The sequence below is a fragment of the Pipistrellus kuhlii genome, unplaced genomic scaffold (genome assembly GCF_014108245.1).
Source record: "Pipistrellus kuhlii isolate mPipKuh1 unplaced genomic scaffold, mPipKuh1.p scaffold_m20_p_2, whole genome shotgun sequence".
In the NCBI taxonomy this organism is placed as follows: Eukaryota; Metazoa; Chordata; class Mammalia; order Chiroptera; family Vespertilionidae; genus Pipistrellus; species Pipistrellus kuhlii.
The window spans coordinates 10,528,492-10,544,732 of record NW_023425515.1 but is presented as its reverse complement, the minus strand read 5'-3'; the positions used below and the strand labels follow the sequence as shown (position 1 = coordinate 10,544,732).

Sequence of the window (16,241 nt, the reverse complement as noted above, 5' to 3'; positions counted from 1 at the left end):
GAATGCCTACTTTCAGTTGTATCATTTATATGGTGGAAAAAGAGCTGGGATATTCCTAGGGTTCCCTTTTATAGGCTATTTATTACATCTTGAGGGCTCCAACTTTCGTGATTTAATTATCTCTCAAAGGCCCTACTTCCCCCTACAATCACCTTGGGGCAGGGCAGGAGGTCAGGATATCAACATCTGAGTGTTGGGGAAACACATATATCCAGTTGTTGGGAAAACACATATATCCAATTGTTACAAGGTATACCAGAATAGGGATGGACATGATAGTTTCAATTACTAGAATATCATAGCTGTAAATGGGGACCAGGCTGGTCTCTTTTCTTGCATATATATATACTAGGAAGTCAATTCTTTTATATGTAAAGTTGGATGATGGACTGTTTATATCTTAAAAAATACAGCGAACTCTTGGAAACCTTTGATGTTGTAGAGTTTCCCTCCCTTGGATATTGAGTTAGAGTGCCCCATCCCCTATCCCTATTTGTTGGTGATGTAAAGTTCCATCTATATAATTACATGTATTTCTGAAGGAGTGCATGGATCCAAATGCAAAGTCCAGAAACTCACACAAGTGCAATCTAAACAACATTTGCAATATAATTCAAGTATATCATAGTTCCTCAGCCAAGAGATTCAAGTGTTAACCTGTTAATGAACTGAACCTGTAGAAGAGGTCATTTCTTCATGTTGGAAACATCTGATCACCATCTAGAGGAGATTCCACATGCCCTGGAAGCGCAGCTTTATGAAACATCACAGGAGGGATGGTGACCGAGAGTGGTGTGTACTCAGCACACTGAAAAGGGGAGGGAATCCTCTGTTCTTTACTAAGAGCACAGGGTCATCTTTGATGAAGTCATTGTGTGTTCCCTCCTTTGACTTCTCTGAATGGGACCTGCAACCATTCATCTTTTTAATCAAGCTGCTAAGGTAGAGTAGAACCCAGCTGTGAATTGAAACGTTCAGTTCTATGAGCCATTATAATAGTCTTTCTGTGTGTAGGAGCAGAACTGTACTCTTCTAGGCTTTCGGATAAACAAAGCATGAAATAAAAGAGAAACCACTTGTCTGGGATTGCCATTACACTGGGAACTCTGACTTGTGAAATTAAGTGATGGATTGAGTTGGAATACAACCAAATTTCTCTGGAGGTTAGGCACAAATGCTGGTCACTGGAGTAATTACAGAGTTGACAGCCAAATATTCTCTTCCTTCAGTTAAGTGGAAAGTGAAGTAAATTATTGACATGATTTTATCTCCCGTTCTAGATGGGAAATGGAAGCTTCAGGAAGCTTTGGGGCCAAATAAAACGAATCATGGAATCTTTGTGGCTATAATTACAACAGGTTGCTTGCCATCTGAGACTGTCAGACCCCCCCCCCCACCAAACCAAACAATATCTTCTAAATTTTTACCACATCAAATGGCAGGAAAAAAAATAAATCAAAAGACCTGAAACCAGAGATGTAAGAGAAAGAACACACAACTGCTGATTTTTATGAGCCAACTCTACTTACACATGTTTGTTCCAGGGGGAAAACCCACCACCTATGTAAACTTTCAGTTATTGGGATGAAACAGATCCTTTAATTCTTGATTTGGCTGTATTTGGGGAGCTCCATTCAGTTCCCTGGTCCCTCGAACTGGTTTATAAAGGGGATAATCAATAAAGTTTAAAAGTAGAAGCACAGGATAGATTCACATTTGTTTGTATTGAAAAGCAACTTGGACAGATTAAATTGAACATTATGCATTCTAGAATATGTGTTGTTGTTAATGCTCTAAGTTAAAGTGTATGTATTCTATATGTACTAGTAGTATTCTTTTCTCAATATCACCTTCCCAAGATGGTATCTGTATATCTGCTTATGTGTGTTGTGTGTAGATATTGGGAGGGCTCTTAGATACATGCTCATCCTCTGGTACTTGATTTAGCTGAAGTTTTAGGATTTTGTGGAGTTCCTGCTCCCTTGAACAGATGTATTCAGAGAAATTGCTGGTGAATATGTTCTTTGTACCTAAGACTTCATCACATTCAAGGGACTATCTCGTGCTGCTTTGGGTCCAACTCAGTTGCTATGGGTGGTTACTTCTGAGAGTTACCTTACATTTTCTGTCCTCCTGGCTAGTTTGTGACTAAAGACCAGTCACTTACCTCCCACCAGGAAATTCACTTCCCAACAAACCTAATGACTAAAACTATTTCCTGTTACATTGGACATGTGTGAATGTGGGGACATTGCACTTATCGGAACCACACAGAAGTTAAAAAACAACACAATAATACCAACACTTGTTCTCTTTGGTTCTAACTTGTTACATTGATTTATTTCTTTGCTGTCTCTGGTTGGTGCACAATCACCATCTATGGAATTGCTTCATGCTGTACACACACACACACACACACACACACACACACACATACACACACACACTCACACAGCCACTCAACATTGTGAGGCCCAATTTCTTTGATTTTAGCTTTTATTCTAACCCGTGGAACACACCTCTGTTATTATAGCTCAAGCTAGGAAGCTGGGCTATAGAACAATGAGTAAAGGCAACACCATAATTTTCACCTGTCTGTTGATTCATTCAGTCCTGTAGGAAGAGGATAGGTTATTTACTCTCTTCAACTCTGGAAGTGATTCCCTCAACTCATCTCTTCCCCAATTCTGAAGAAGTTGCCAATCTGCTCCTTCACTCAAATTTTTTTAACAAAATAGCACCAAGTGTCTTGGGGAACCAAAGTTAGTCCAGGCTGGGGATCAGTAGTCTAAGCACAGGTCCATCTCTGCATTATGATGGGACTTCCAGAAACTGACAAGCCTTTAGACCTCTTTCCTTACCTGTACCCTGAGATTGGTTGACTAGAGATCCTATAGACATTTTCAGGCTAATACAATCTAAGATTTTGAGATGCCTTAAATTCTTGCACTGGTAAAACATCATATACAATAAAGAGCTAATATGCTAATTAGACCAAAGAGCAGAATGACTGTCCAGAGGACCTTCCGGATGACCATGTGGATGACCTTCTGGACGAAGGTGGGGCTGTGAGGACCCAGGTAGCCTGGGCAATGAGGGCCGAGACGCTACCATGGATTTTGTGCATCGGGCCTCTAGTTTTCTCTATATTTAGTTATCCAATGTAATTTGCTAGTTTAATTTTTTTTTCCTCCATATTTCTATGAATGCATAGAAATAAATCCTTTGTAAAATATGTCTTTTTAAATAGTTAATATTAGTTTTAAACATAAATGTCCGTGGTTATATAATAATATGGGTTCTTAAAATTGACTTAGAGGCATAAGAAACAGAACTTTCCTTGACTTCTTAAACATATAAACTATTTATTTCATGGAATTGGAAATTTTTCAGCTTGATGAAATATTTTTCTGTTCCTAATAGCAAACTTTGCATATGTCTCAAGCAAATCTTCCCAGTGATTTCATTCATACGTGGTTATTCAGTGAGCCATTCAATTCATGAGCAAACAATTGCATATATCTTTAAATTATAAATGTTAATTTTATTCTAGTAATTATTATCCTGAAAACCTTAAAAACATTATGACACATGCCTTGTAATGTTCTTTCAAAATTGCTTATTTATGAGGAGTACACTTCTAAAAATATTTTGGACTCTAGCATAAAGTACTTACGTTATAATACTTTTATGATTTTCCCTGAGAAGATATAACTAATATACTCTCACATTAAGCATGACATCTTTCATTGATCTCTCATTTTAGTGCTTCTAATTAAAACATTTTTGTTCCTGAAACTGAGGGAAATACATTTCCTGTACTTTTTTGCATTATTTTATAGTGGCATTTGCAATATGCTCAGGAGTTTTGCATTTTTTAACACTGTATATCCAGGTATACTTGTAAGCATCATAAGTGCTGACTAGTTAATACTATAATATCACTCATGAAAGGAAGAAAGGTGAGACTGTCCAGCTGTACTGGTGTGTGACAGATGTTTGATTTCTGATTTGTCAGACATAAATAAGATTTAGGCAAACTTTAATGAGGAGAGAAAGTCCATACACTGGGGGTAGACAAAACCCTTAGGCACCAAGAGACGTAAGCCTATTGCAGACACTGTCCCCAAATTAATTTATTGCTGCATATTATTTACAGTGATTCAAGTTTTACAGGATGTTCTATGTGCTTTCATCAAGGCAGCTAATAACTTACATGTCTAAGTGGTGCCTGTTGAAATAAACTTGAGCTGGATGTAGAACTTGGACTTAGCTGTTACTTCATGAGATTGTAGTTTTAATTAAATGTCATACTTAACGTAAGTGATGAGTGAGTTGTTCCTGATCTGGTAATAGGCTCGAGGCCTTACTACAGCATAAGCACAGATAGCTTCACTCATCATTTAGACTAGGGGTGTCGAACTGAATCAGAGAAGGGACCAAAATCTAAAATCCAGCCTAAATCGCGGGCCGAATGGTTTACTGAACAGTCATAAACTGTCATTGTGATGGAAACGCAGCAGAGTGCAGTGATGACAGCGTGGTGCGGGCCACATTGCAAGGCCTGGCGGGACGGATTTGGCCCGCGGACCTTGTGTTTGACACATGTGATTTAGACGATACTCCTCAGTCTAACTGGCCTGGCAGGATAGTTTCAATTTTTGTTGTTGTTGTTAATTCCCACTCAAGTATATTTGTACACTGATTCTTAGAGAGAAACATCTATTTGAGAGAGACATGTTAATTGGTTACCTCTTGCAGGTGCCCTGCCACTGAGGTAGGAGTTATATGTCTTTGACCGGCATCCAACCTGGGACCTTTCAGTCCATCCACTGAGCCAAACAGGCCATAGTTTAACTTTTATTTATATTAATGATATATAAAAAATGACTGACTTTAAAACTAATGTATAAGAAAGATGGTCCCATTGCTTCCTGTATTACAAATATTAAAGTCTAATATGGAATTATTTTGCTTTGCTTGATAAGCTGTTTTGATGAGTATGTATGCAATAAAATGTATTTAAATCATGTTTGAGGTTGCAACTTTTATATCCCCTTCTTAAGCTTACTGCACGTTATTCAATTAAAATAATATATCAATAGTTTAGGAAAGATGTCACTTGTCTTTTTTTTTCAAAACAAAAATATGTTTCAATCAGCATAAGCTTCATGTCAGGAATATTTCCTCTTCAGTGTAATGTATGATTCCCTTTATTTTCTTGAGAAGTCCAGGTTTTTAAATGTTTGATATAGGGGAGATTCCATGCACATGTGTGATTGATTTTGCTTAGTGCTGTGGTTCAATAAAGGTGAGAGTGTGACGATTATAAATATGTTGGCTCACCATTGTGGTCTTCCCAATCATTTTTTAACGGTGGCTCTCTCAATCACGTTTAGTTTTCTCTTTCTTTTTAAACTTGATTTGCTCATGTTTTCATTCACATTGCCTAGTTTGAACATGACTTAGTTTTGAGTACTGCTCATTGGGATGGCATTTTTGTACATTTTATGTCCCCATGTCCAATGCATGTTTGAATTGAAGCACACACACAATTACTGAACAACCATATGTTTTTTATTCAGTCACTTAATTAATCACTAATTCTACATGCAAATTTTGTATGTTTAGCAACATATATGTTCTCAAAAAAAGGATAGACTACAGAGAATAAAAATAGATTTAAAACTGCTTTTCCTTGGATTCAACCACCAGAATAATCATGGAACAATATAAATAAGAAATTTTTCATTGGGTTTTATTTTAGTTTATAATAATATCACTCTGCTTATGCACTGATATGTAGGCAGGGACTCTTCTCCAGACCCTTTTCTAGGTGGACAGAGTAAGATAAAGAAGGTATGCTTATTTTTTCAAACAGTATACAGTTGAGTGGACAAACAAGCATGTGAACAAAATTGAGCATATGTGAATTGCTACTGACAAGTAGTACAGAAATTCAAAACAAACAACCTTCCTTGGTTTTAGATTAATTTTAAATAAAATAGTACTAAATGAAGTTAAATAAGAGAATATAATGATTTTAAGAAAAGTGCAAATTTATTTTTTGCTTATTAAAGTAATGAAATTCTTAACATACTTTAATTCAATGTATTGAGTGTTTATGAGAAAGAACTACAAGATTTTAGAATATTTTGAAAGGTATGATTTACTGCCTGCAAGACTCAAATAAGTATTTCACAGAATATTATAGGCATGTTCTTAGATGAAAAAAGGATAAAGCAACATTGAATAAGGAAAACAATGCAAAAATAAATTTAAAAAACTATGGAAGTGGGGTCTATTTGCAGTTTCATGATTAACTGTTGTGTGTGTGATTTTGATTTGGTTTTGCTTCCGTACCTGGAAAGTGGCAGGGGGGGAAAGGGAGTAAAGTCAGGTTATGGCCATAAGTGAAGAACTTTAGATGCTATGTGTAAAGGAGTTTGGATTTTATCTGTACACGATGGGAAGTCTATTCATATTGCAGGATAGTAATTATGTTGGATTGACACAGTCTACCCTGTGCTGATCACATTCTAAAGTGCAGCTGGGTCAGCTGGGATCTTGTTAAATTATAGATTGTGATTCAGTCACTATGAAATGGGACCTCAGATTCTATATGAACAAGAAGCTCCTAATTCAAGTCAATGATATTGAACCACTTTGTAAGTAGCACTGATTAGTTAGCACCTGGAAGCTATATAAAATAGAAAATTCTAGGTCTTACATCAGATATATTATATCAAAATTTCCATGGATGGGGCTAAAACAAAATACACACATACAACAGAAATGCACATGCGCGCGCGCGTGCGCGCACACACACGCGCTCACACACACACACACACACACACACACACACACACTTCCTCAGATGCTTCTGATGAGCCCTAAACCCAAGAACCAACCTTGTACAGGTTTGCAGACCACTCACTACACCAGGCGAGCAGTGATGAGAATGAAATAGAGCCAGTGAGCATACACAACAGAAGCAGGTTTGAGAGACATTAAAGAAAAAAATGCATTGGATCTGGAGTTTTATATTTGAGAGAGGACAGGCTAGAGAAACATAGATATTTCTGTTTTTTATGACAAAAGATATTTAATAGTTAATAATAGTATAATTAAAGACAGAGAATAAAGAATGGGGTAAGATAGAAAGAGAATGTTTTTGAACTTTGTTGTGTTGACTTTGAGAAATATGAACGTTTTTGGTAAAGAGATATAATAGGTGTTAGCAAATATGTTTCCTAGTCCTCAAAAATGATGAGAGCAAAGAAGATACACACACATCTACACACATTTGATCTATAACTATTATATAGAAAGGGGGATGGTAGGCAGATGGAAGCTGAGTTTGTGTTTGCAATGGGCCAGATCATACTGTACATTTTTGTACATACATAAAAGGCAGAGGTCATAGACACTGAGAACAAATGGCTGGGTTCCAATCTGGCTTCACTACATGTTGGATGAGTGGCCTTTACCATGACTGGTCACAATCATGTGCCTCAACTTCCTCATCTGTAAAATAGGAATGATGATAGATTCTGTTTAATCGGATTGTCTAAGCATTACAAGAATTATTTTAGGCACACTGCTTAAAACAGTGCCCAGCAAGTAATAAATACCAGATATGTTTGTGCAGCAGAAGAAGGCATATAGAATCTCAAGATAAGAAAAGAAAGAGCTTACTAAGAAACACAGATATTTAAGGTGTATGTGGAAGAAGAGATGAAACCAAAAATACTAAAATCAGAGTAGTCAGAAAAGGGAGCAGAGAATGCTTATGTAGAGGTCAAGGAATGGAGCAGTTAAAGAACAAAGTAGTCAGCAGTGCCTCATCCTTGATTAAATGCTTAAAGAAAAGAAGCTGAAAATTATTACTGGATTTGAAAATTAGAAGGTTGTGGTTGACCTTTGTGAAAACAACACATGAGTTGAATGAAAAGGACATAAATAATTTGTAATGGAATAAATGACATAAAAGTTTAATAATAATAAAATGAAAAATATCATAATTATTTACCTAATTCCTTCAATTTTAAAATATATTTTCAATGAAAAAGAAAGTGTTTTCTCATTCATTTGGTATAATCAATAATTTATAAGGACCTTCTATCAGTAAGACTCCTTAAGAGTTTCTATAATTACTAGGTAAGTACATTAGTCCTCCAAGTCCCAAAGGAGGGAAAAAGTGCTTACTTTAAAAATCTTACAAGTCATTGTACCAAGATAAATCGATACCTTAAGTTGTCTCTGCATGGCTGTTGGAATTTTAAGCAGATACAATTCTGCTTTGTGTCAGTCGCTTGGTAGACTGATTAAGTTGTCAGTTTTTAAATCGCTGAAAGTGATAAACTGGCCCTTTTAAATGCCACTGTTAAATGTTGTATCAAGCTGCAAAGGGCTCCTGGTCTCCAGATAGAACTTAAAAATGCCAGTGGCTTCATCACATTTACATTCTTGTAAATTAAGATTGTCCCTTTTGCATATCTGCTACGTGGTCTGCACGCTTACTTAGATTATAAATAGTAATTTAAGCTTTGTTATGATAGCTGTTATCTTGGCTAAAATGTTGCCTGTGTTCTATTTTGGAAATAATGTTCACTTATGAAATATATCACAGCTTCATCTTTTCCCATCTAATGAGCTCCTCTGAAATTCCTTTTTATGCTGGTGACCCTTGTTTCACTGAAGTAGAAAATCTTAACTTTTTTTCCTGTTTTACTTTTTCACTAAAGTTCTTATTGATTACAAAGCTGACGCATACTTTGTTTTCATTACCTATATCCTTACCTTTCCATGTACTCTGCCACCAGCCATGCTAGGTGCTCATTCTTGTGTACTCTAGGGCTTGGTCCCTTCAATTGGTCAACCATCCTCTATTCTGACTTGTCTTTCCTAAATGTCAATTTTTTCATGTTCACATTTCTACTTATAAATAATTAATGGACCAAAGTTTACCGTGGCTTTTGAGATCCTCCAGCGTCTATTTAAAACTATCCGATGATACTATATAACGTAAGATATTGTACATGAGGTCCGCCCCGTCTATATTGATCTACGTGTTACTCCCTGAATGTTTCTGGATCATTTATGTGCCCCAGTTGACCTGGGATGATCCCCTTTTTCTGTTTTTTATTAAGCTATCGATCCCACGTTTTTTATATAAAAAAGTTTTATTGCCCTTTATATAGCCTTCTTGATCATAAACCTCATGATGGCCATAATTGGTACAAATATATATTTGGTTTTGTTATTATCTTTTCAAAGAAATTACTTAATATCAGGAACTACGTCTTATCCTAATTGTATACCATATCATTTAAAGAGTGATTTGCGCCAAAACCGGTTTGGCTCAGTGGATAGAGTGTCAGCCTGCGGACTGAAAGGTCCGGGTTCGATTCCGGTCAAGGGTATGTACCTTGGTTGCGGGCACGTCCCCATTGGGGGGGGGGCGTGCAAGAGGCAGCTGATCGATGTCTCTCATCAATGCTTCTAACTCTCTATCCCTCTCTCTTCCTCTCTGTAAAAAATCAATAGAATATATATTTTAAAAAATAAATAAAAATAAAGAGTGATTTGCAAAATGCATACAATCAAAAAATTCTGATAAAAATTTACATTACTGAGTTCTACTTTTAAAATTAATACTGCATGCATTTTCTTTGAAAATAGTTCACAGAGGACACATATTTATCATGGTTACATTTTTCAGTGTGTGTATATATATATATTTTTTTTAAGTATATATTTTATTGATTTTGTACAGAGAGGAAGGGAGAGAGATAGAGAGTTAGAAACATCGATGAGAGAGAGTCATCGATCAGCTGCCTCTTGCACACCCCCTACTGGGGATATGCCCGCAACCAAGGTATATGCCCTTGACCAGAATCGAACCCGGGACCTTTAAGTCCCCAAGCCAACGCTCTATCCATTGAGCCAAACCGGTTTTGGCTCAGTGTGTATATTTAAAATACTTTCTTACCTTTAATAATAATCTCTTGTGAGGATTCTGCATTCTGATGATCTAGCCCCAACTTGGATACAAAAAACATATTGTATTGATTAATTTTTTAGACATGCCATCATTTAAACAATAATGGGCTTTATATGAAATGAATCCATGTAACGTTATACCCTTCATAGTTTTCTTCAAAGTCATTATATCTGTTTCAAAGACACAAGAAGAGTAAAACATCAAAAGCAGATTTTTCAGCATTAGTGAATGCTACAGATATTATAACTTCAAACCCCAATCCTAAATAGATTTTTGAAATAAAAAGCTTAATATCATTTTTTCCTAAATGAAATAAAGGCCCCATATCAATATCCACTTTCATTTCTTTGTGTCTGTATCGAAATACCAGAAATGACAGGAAGATTAACTGGACAGATATCAAATAAATTGTAGCTGTCCCTTTTGTCTGAACATAGCTTTTGGCCTTAGGGAAGTATATTTTATTTTCTTTTGACACTTGGGCCCAAGATGAATCTGTTGGAGGTGGCCATGGGTCAGCAATGATCACAAGAAATTCCGGATTTTAAATAACTATAAAGAAGTGTTTGAGAGGTGGCCTTAAATGTATGTAATTATCCAGGTTTTTCCTAATATTCACATGTAACACGGAGATCGAGTAGAGCAATTCTAGCCTTTGGTAAATGTATTAAACTAGAGAATTATGTGTTTTTCTTGAATTAATTTTAATACCTAAAATAGAGCAATGTTATCAAAATGCCCATGAAAAATATGGTCCTGATTTATGTGTGAATTGATAGTTTGACTGAATGAAAAAATAACCAAATATTGTAATATAAAAAACTTAATTAACTTTAAGCTAAATTTTATTTTGTTATAATTAATATGTTATTTATTACACCCATAGGCAAATCAGTGCCTATATATTTTAAGTTGTCTTTAACTTAAAGACATAAAAATGTATTTATATTAAATACAAATATACTCCAAAGTTAAACATGGGAATTATTTACACTAAAATTGGTAGATACTTCTCGAACTCTCTGATATCTTTACATTCAATTTAAGGCAGTGAAGTCATTATGAAATTTTATATTGTTAATGCCATTCTGTACCTTGTGGGCAATAAGCTCTGGGTGTCAGCCCATTATTCTCATGTCTTCATATAACCAGTTTGGGAGAAACAGAAGGGAGCTTGATGAGCCTTTACCACTAGGAGTTTACATTAAATAAGGTAGAGAATAGAGTATAACTATCAACAACATGTTTCATTTGTTTAGTGAAAATGCCTCTTAATTAAAAAAAATTATTGACTTCAGAGAGGAAGGGATATAAACATAGTTATGAGAAAGAATTGTTGATCAGCAGCCTCCTGCAAGTCCCCCCCAGAGACTAAGTGCATAATCCAGGCATGTGCTCTGATTGGGAATTGAACTCAGGACCCTTCAGTCCACAGGCTGAAGCTCTTATCCACTGAGCCAGACCAGCTTGGGCTGAAAATGCCTCTTGAGCAAACATATGTATTTGTTGATGCCATTGATAGAGCTCTTAAAGAATGTTTTGCAAAGTTCCTGATATTTTAGTTTTGTTTTGAACCTAGAAAATAGCCAGCCCTGTGTTGGTGTGAGAAAGGGTGATGAAGGCAGAGGAAATAGTTGGAGCAAATGCACAGGGATGGGAAAGTGGGAGTCAGTGGAAAAGGGGTGGAGATAATTCATCCTTGTCTATACTGCATTTGCACTGGGAAGGGACAATTATAAGTAAACTCAGAAAGGTAAGTTTCTTTCCATTAAAATGTGTACAATAATTATTTAATTGGCCCAAAGAAATCCTCTTTGAATACTTTTGTGTAGGCAAGTGAAATTAAACAGTTTTAGAAAGGTATTCATGAAGTAGCCTGAGAAATGCTTCCATGAGAAGAGAGATGAAAAGAAAAAGAAATCTGGAACTTGATATGTTACTATCACAGATTAAGTATCTCACATTCATTAAAGAGTATATGTATTAGGGGAAGAGTGTTGGAAATACACAAAAATGCATAACTCATGTTATGTTAGAGGTTGTATCTTCAAGGTTTGAAAATTCATTAATGGTGACCAAAAGTAGAAATGTGAACAGTTTGCTTATTTATGGATGGGTAATGGGTTTGCACATAGAGACTTTGAAATTAAATTTTTCAATCTAACTGAATATAAGTTGAGGGTTGAAAATTGGAGTATTAGCTCTTTGGGAAAATTCAAACTGAAGATCCAAGGAGAAAAGGTAATTGTTGCTATTAATAATGCCTTAAAGAAGAAAGTAAATGGAGGGGGGAAATGAGAAAGAAGAAAGCAATCACTATTTTGTTTTTCTTTTAACCATATTACTTTTTTTCTGCTTCCTTCTTTTCTCTTGGTAGGTATGTCCAAAACTCCCCCAAATTATAAAAACCCTGACCATGTTCCCAGAATTGTGTGTTCCAAAAACTCCACCTACCTCTTTAAGTTCAAGCTGCTCATGAGGGAATTCTCAAATTTCTTAACTTCTGTAATTTGCCTCTGTTGACCCTATTACCCATAAACTAAGCTTCTACAAAGGATATTAGTGACTTCTACAAAGGAAAAGTCCTCTTCTGTGAATTCTCATTGGAATTAACATTGCTTAAACATAGCTATGTTACCTAATTAACCTAATTTCATTTTGTTTTTTTTTAAATTTCATGTTCCTACTTCTATTGGTTGTTTCAGCTGACTCACTTCATAGTGCCTTAGTGCCTTAGTGTACTGTCTACTTATGTCAGAATGTGTAGTTAGGTTAAAAAGAGTTTTATTTCTTAAAATCTTGGGCAGTCTGATTTGATGATATAGCTCTTCTGAAGGAGAATTATGTTTGCTTCAGTCACTTACCTATGAACCTTACATGTGACACTGCTTTATAGTTTAATTTTTCAGGTTGGGATTTCCCAGAGATCACCTTTATAGCTAAATAAAGCTAAATTCCAAACATAGAATATGGTGGAAAAGTGGTTAATCTATTTAAGGAGAAACATTTTTCCTCTACACAGGCCAGAATTATGGGTTCCAAAAACACAATTCATCTCTTTAGGCTCTCATAAGGGAAATCTCAAATTTCTTAGCTTCTATTATAGAATTTGCAAAAGACAACTTCCCTTGTCATCAGTCTTTTGCCAGTGGGCTGATTTCTTCTTATCCTTCTTATAATATGAATTAACTTTATTCTGGTCCAGTGTTGCCTGGGGATCTGTAGCACCCCCTTTTCTAGACAAGCTTTGATCTAATATCTGTGCAATATATGCATCTTTTGGTTGCTTTGATCTATAAATTCTTGACTCATATTGTAGCTTTTAGAATTTTTCTTTGTCTTTTGTTTGTTAGTTTGTTGTTGGTGGCGGTTTGTTGTTGTTGCTTTTTACCAACAGCTCCATTACTTTGCCATGCATTTCTGAAAAAAAGAGATGGTCAGACAGGGTTTTAAGGAGTAGTCACACACTCCTGTCCATCATTTTATTAGAAACTAGAGGGTAGGGCAATTCATACACAGGTAGGGTTCCTAGTGGCTGCCAGTTGCTGGCCAGGGCCTCCCTTCCGTGCCACCTTCTGTTTGTCAGCACATGTTTTAGTTTGTGATCGAACTCCTTGTCAATTGAACTCCCAAGAAATATATATATATATTTCAATTTGGGTTAAAACAATTTCTAAATTCTTCATCTATTTTATTGAAAATTTTGGAAAAATTATTGACATCTCATCTATTTATTGCCATTGTTCTTATTTATCTTGTCAAAATAAAGGTTCACTCATTTTTCCCTATGCAATGCTTCCTCTCTTCCCCATGTATGTCTCCTTTCATTGAAATATTTTAGTAGGTACTCAAATTGTAGTTAATTTATATTTTTGGTGTTGTAATAACAATATAGGATATACTTTTTGTAACAAGTTTCAAATTTGGGGGAAAATATTTCTCTAGGTGTTTCCTAATCAGGTAGTGCATATAAAGCTAGCATGTAAATATGGAACAGCTGTTTGAGGGTGAATTTGCTCATTAATTGACAAACAAATTTCAAAATATTAGCGTGAATGAATCCTTTATATGGTCTGGTTGTAGAAGTGCATAATAAAATGGAACATTTTGCTGTTAGATCATTTTTTACAAAACTTGCATTTCTCTTTATGGAGAATAAAAATTGGGGTAAGTAATTGCTGTTTAAATAATGTGGTTATAGATTATGTAGTAAAATCTTAGAGTTCATGTTTAAAACCATAATTAATTGTTACTCAAATATTTCTTTCAGCTCTTCTTCAAGTGACAATTTCACTTAGCAAAGTAGAGCTTAGTGTGGGCGAATCTAAATTCTTCACATGTACAGGTATGTATTACAAATATTTTCAGGTAATTTGTTTAGTGCTTTAATTATTTAATATGATATATTGGCAGAATTTAAGTTGTGCAAAACAATTTTCTAAAAGTAAAGTCTTATCATTGGTCTTATAATAACTGGAAAAGTATCAATTGCTATATTTTTCATACTAAAAACTATGAATTTTATTTCTGTTAACTTTATTAATTTTGGATGTCAAATTAGATAATTTATTTGGAAAATAATTTATAATCAAACATAATGCACACATATTGATCTAAATCAATTAAAATATTATACCTGTATAGATAGTAATGTTAGGGTGAATGTAAATATAACTAATCTTTATAAATATACAATGAATAAGTTAAATAGGTACACTGCATTACAGTTACACCTGCTGAAAATTTTAGAACAAAGCAAATCAAATTTATTCTTATAAAAAGTGATTTTAAAATATAGTTATTTAATCAGGAAAAAATTCAAGATTTTTGTGACTAATCAAAAGTATTAGAAGTCATAATGCTTATGGGAAATTATATGGACTTTTCAGTTTAATTACACACATGCAGAATTTTTCAGAAGAGATTTAGATTTAAATATCAAATTTTAATTCAGCACACTGTGGAATTCACAAATGAATACATTCTACTTATATTTAGTGTCATCATATTCATTTTATTCATAAAATCTTTATACTTAGTATTTTTAAAAAGAAAACTTTATTTTTAGTTTAAAAAAAAAATTCACTTAGTGCCTAAATGGCTTTCTAGAGTATTTTCATATTTTTTCTATTTCTGTTTCTACTTAATCAATTGACAACTGGATTTAAATAGGATTCAAATGATATAAAATGTATTATAAAGTTATCCTGAGAATGGCATGGCTTATTATTATAATAATTATTAAAAATATATAATTTTTATCAATCATATATCCATAGTATATGAGCTACATATTATACTATGTTATAACTACATATACTACATATTTTAAATTATATTATATCTATATAATAATGATGTAATATGCAAATTGACCCTCATGCTGTTACAAGATGGCTGAACCCACAGTGGAGGCAGGGTTCTCATAACACAAGATGGCTGTGCCCACAGTGGAGGCGGGCATCCCATGATGAGTGATCAGCAGGGACCTGAGGCTATGTGGTGCCAGGCTGGGGCAGCAGATCTGAGACTGCGCCCCCCACCCAGCAGGGTTTGACGAGGGACCTCAGACCATGCCTCCTGCCCCAGCATTGGGATGGGGGACCTCAGCTGTGCCTCTAGCCCTGGCAGGGCTTGACAGGGGACCTGAGGTTGTGTCCCCTGCCTGTGGGGACTTGATAGGGGTGGGGCCAGTTAGGTCTGGGTCTCACATGATTTTGAGGTGGGGGTGGGCAGGAACTTGACTTTGGGTCCTGCGGCATACCCCATACTCGGATAGTAGGAAGATTTTCATATACATTTTACTAATTTTCTTTCATCTCTGACACAACTATTATAGAGAAAGGGAAAATAGCAATATTAAAATATTTTCTCTAATTTCCTTTTTATGTACATGAATTTTGTGCACTGGACCACTAGTTTTATATTATATTTATTATATTATTATATTATATCATATTATATTATATGAATCATATTTATGAAAAAACTAATAAATGCCATGAGTTTTTATACATTTGTCTTCATAAAGCTTAGAATTGATAGGTGTATTGATACATATTTTTGTATATTGACAAATGAAAAGCAAGGGTGAAACATTTAAAATCACTTATGTCATCAAATCATTGACATAAGCATGTAGGTCATTATTTCTAAATCTCATCCATATTTTATATACACAAATGCACAGTTGTATCCAATAATCACAGAAAAGTGAAATAGCTTAAAATTAATT

General features: G+C 34.9%; 1 protein-coding gene across 2 annotated transcripts in view; it reads left to right on the top strand.

Moving 5' to 3' along the window:
- NCAM2 (neural cell adhesion molecule 2) overlaps positions 1 to 16,241 on the top strand; it is a 387,613-nt gene that overhangs the window by 215,863 nt on the left and 155,509 nt on the right. For both annotated transcript variants that reach the window (XM_036446724.2, XM_036446725.2), the window contains exon 2: positions 14,277 to 14,351. In XM_036446724.2, the coding sequence (XP_036302617.1) occupies positions 14,277 to 14,351 (75 nt within the window). The remainder of the gene's footprint in view (positions 1 to 14,276; positions 14,352 to 16,241) is intronic.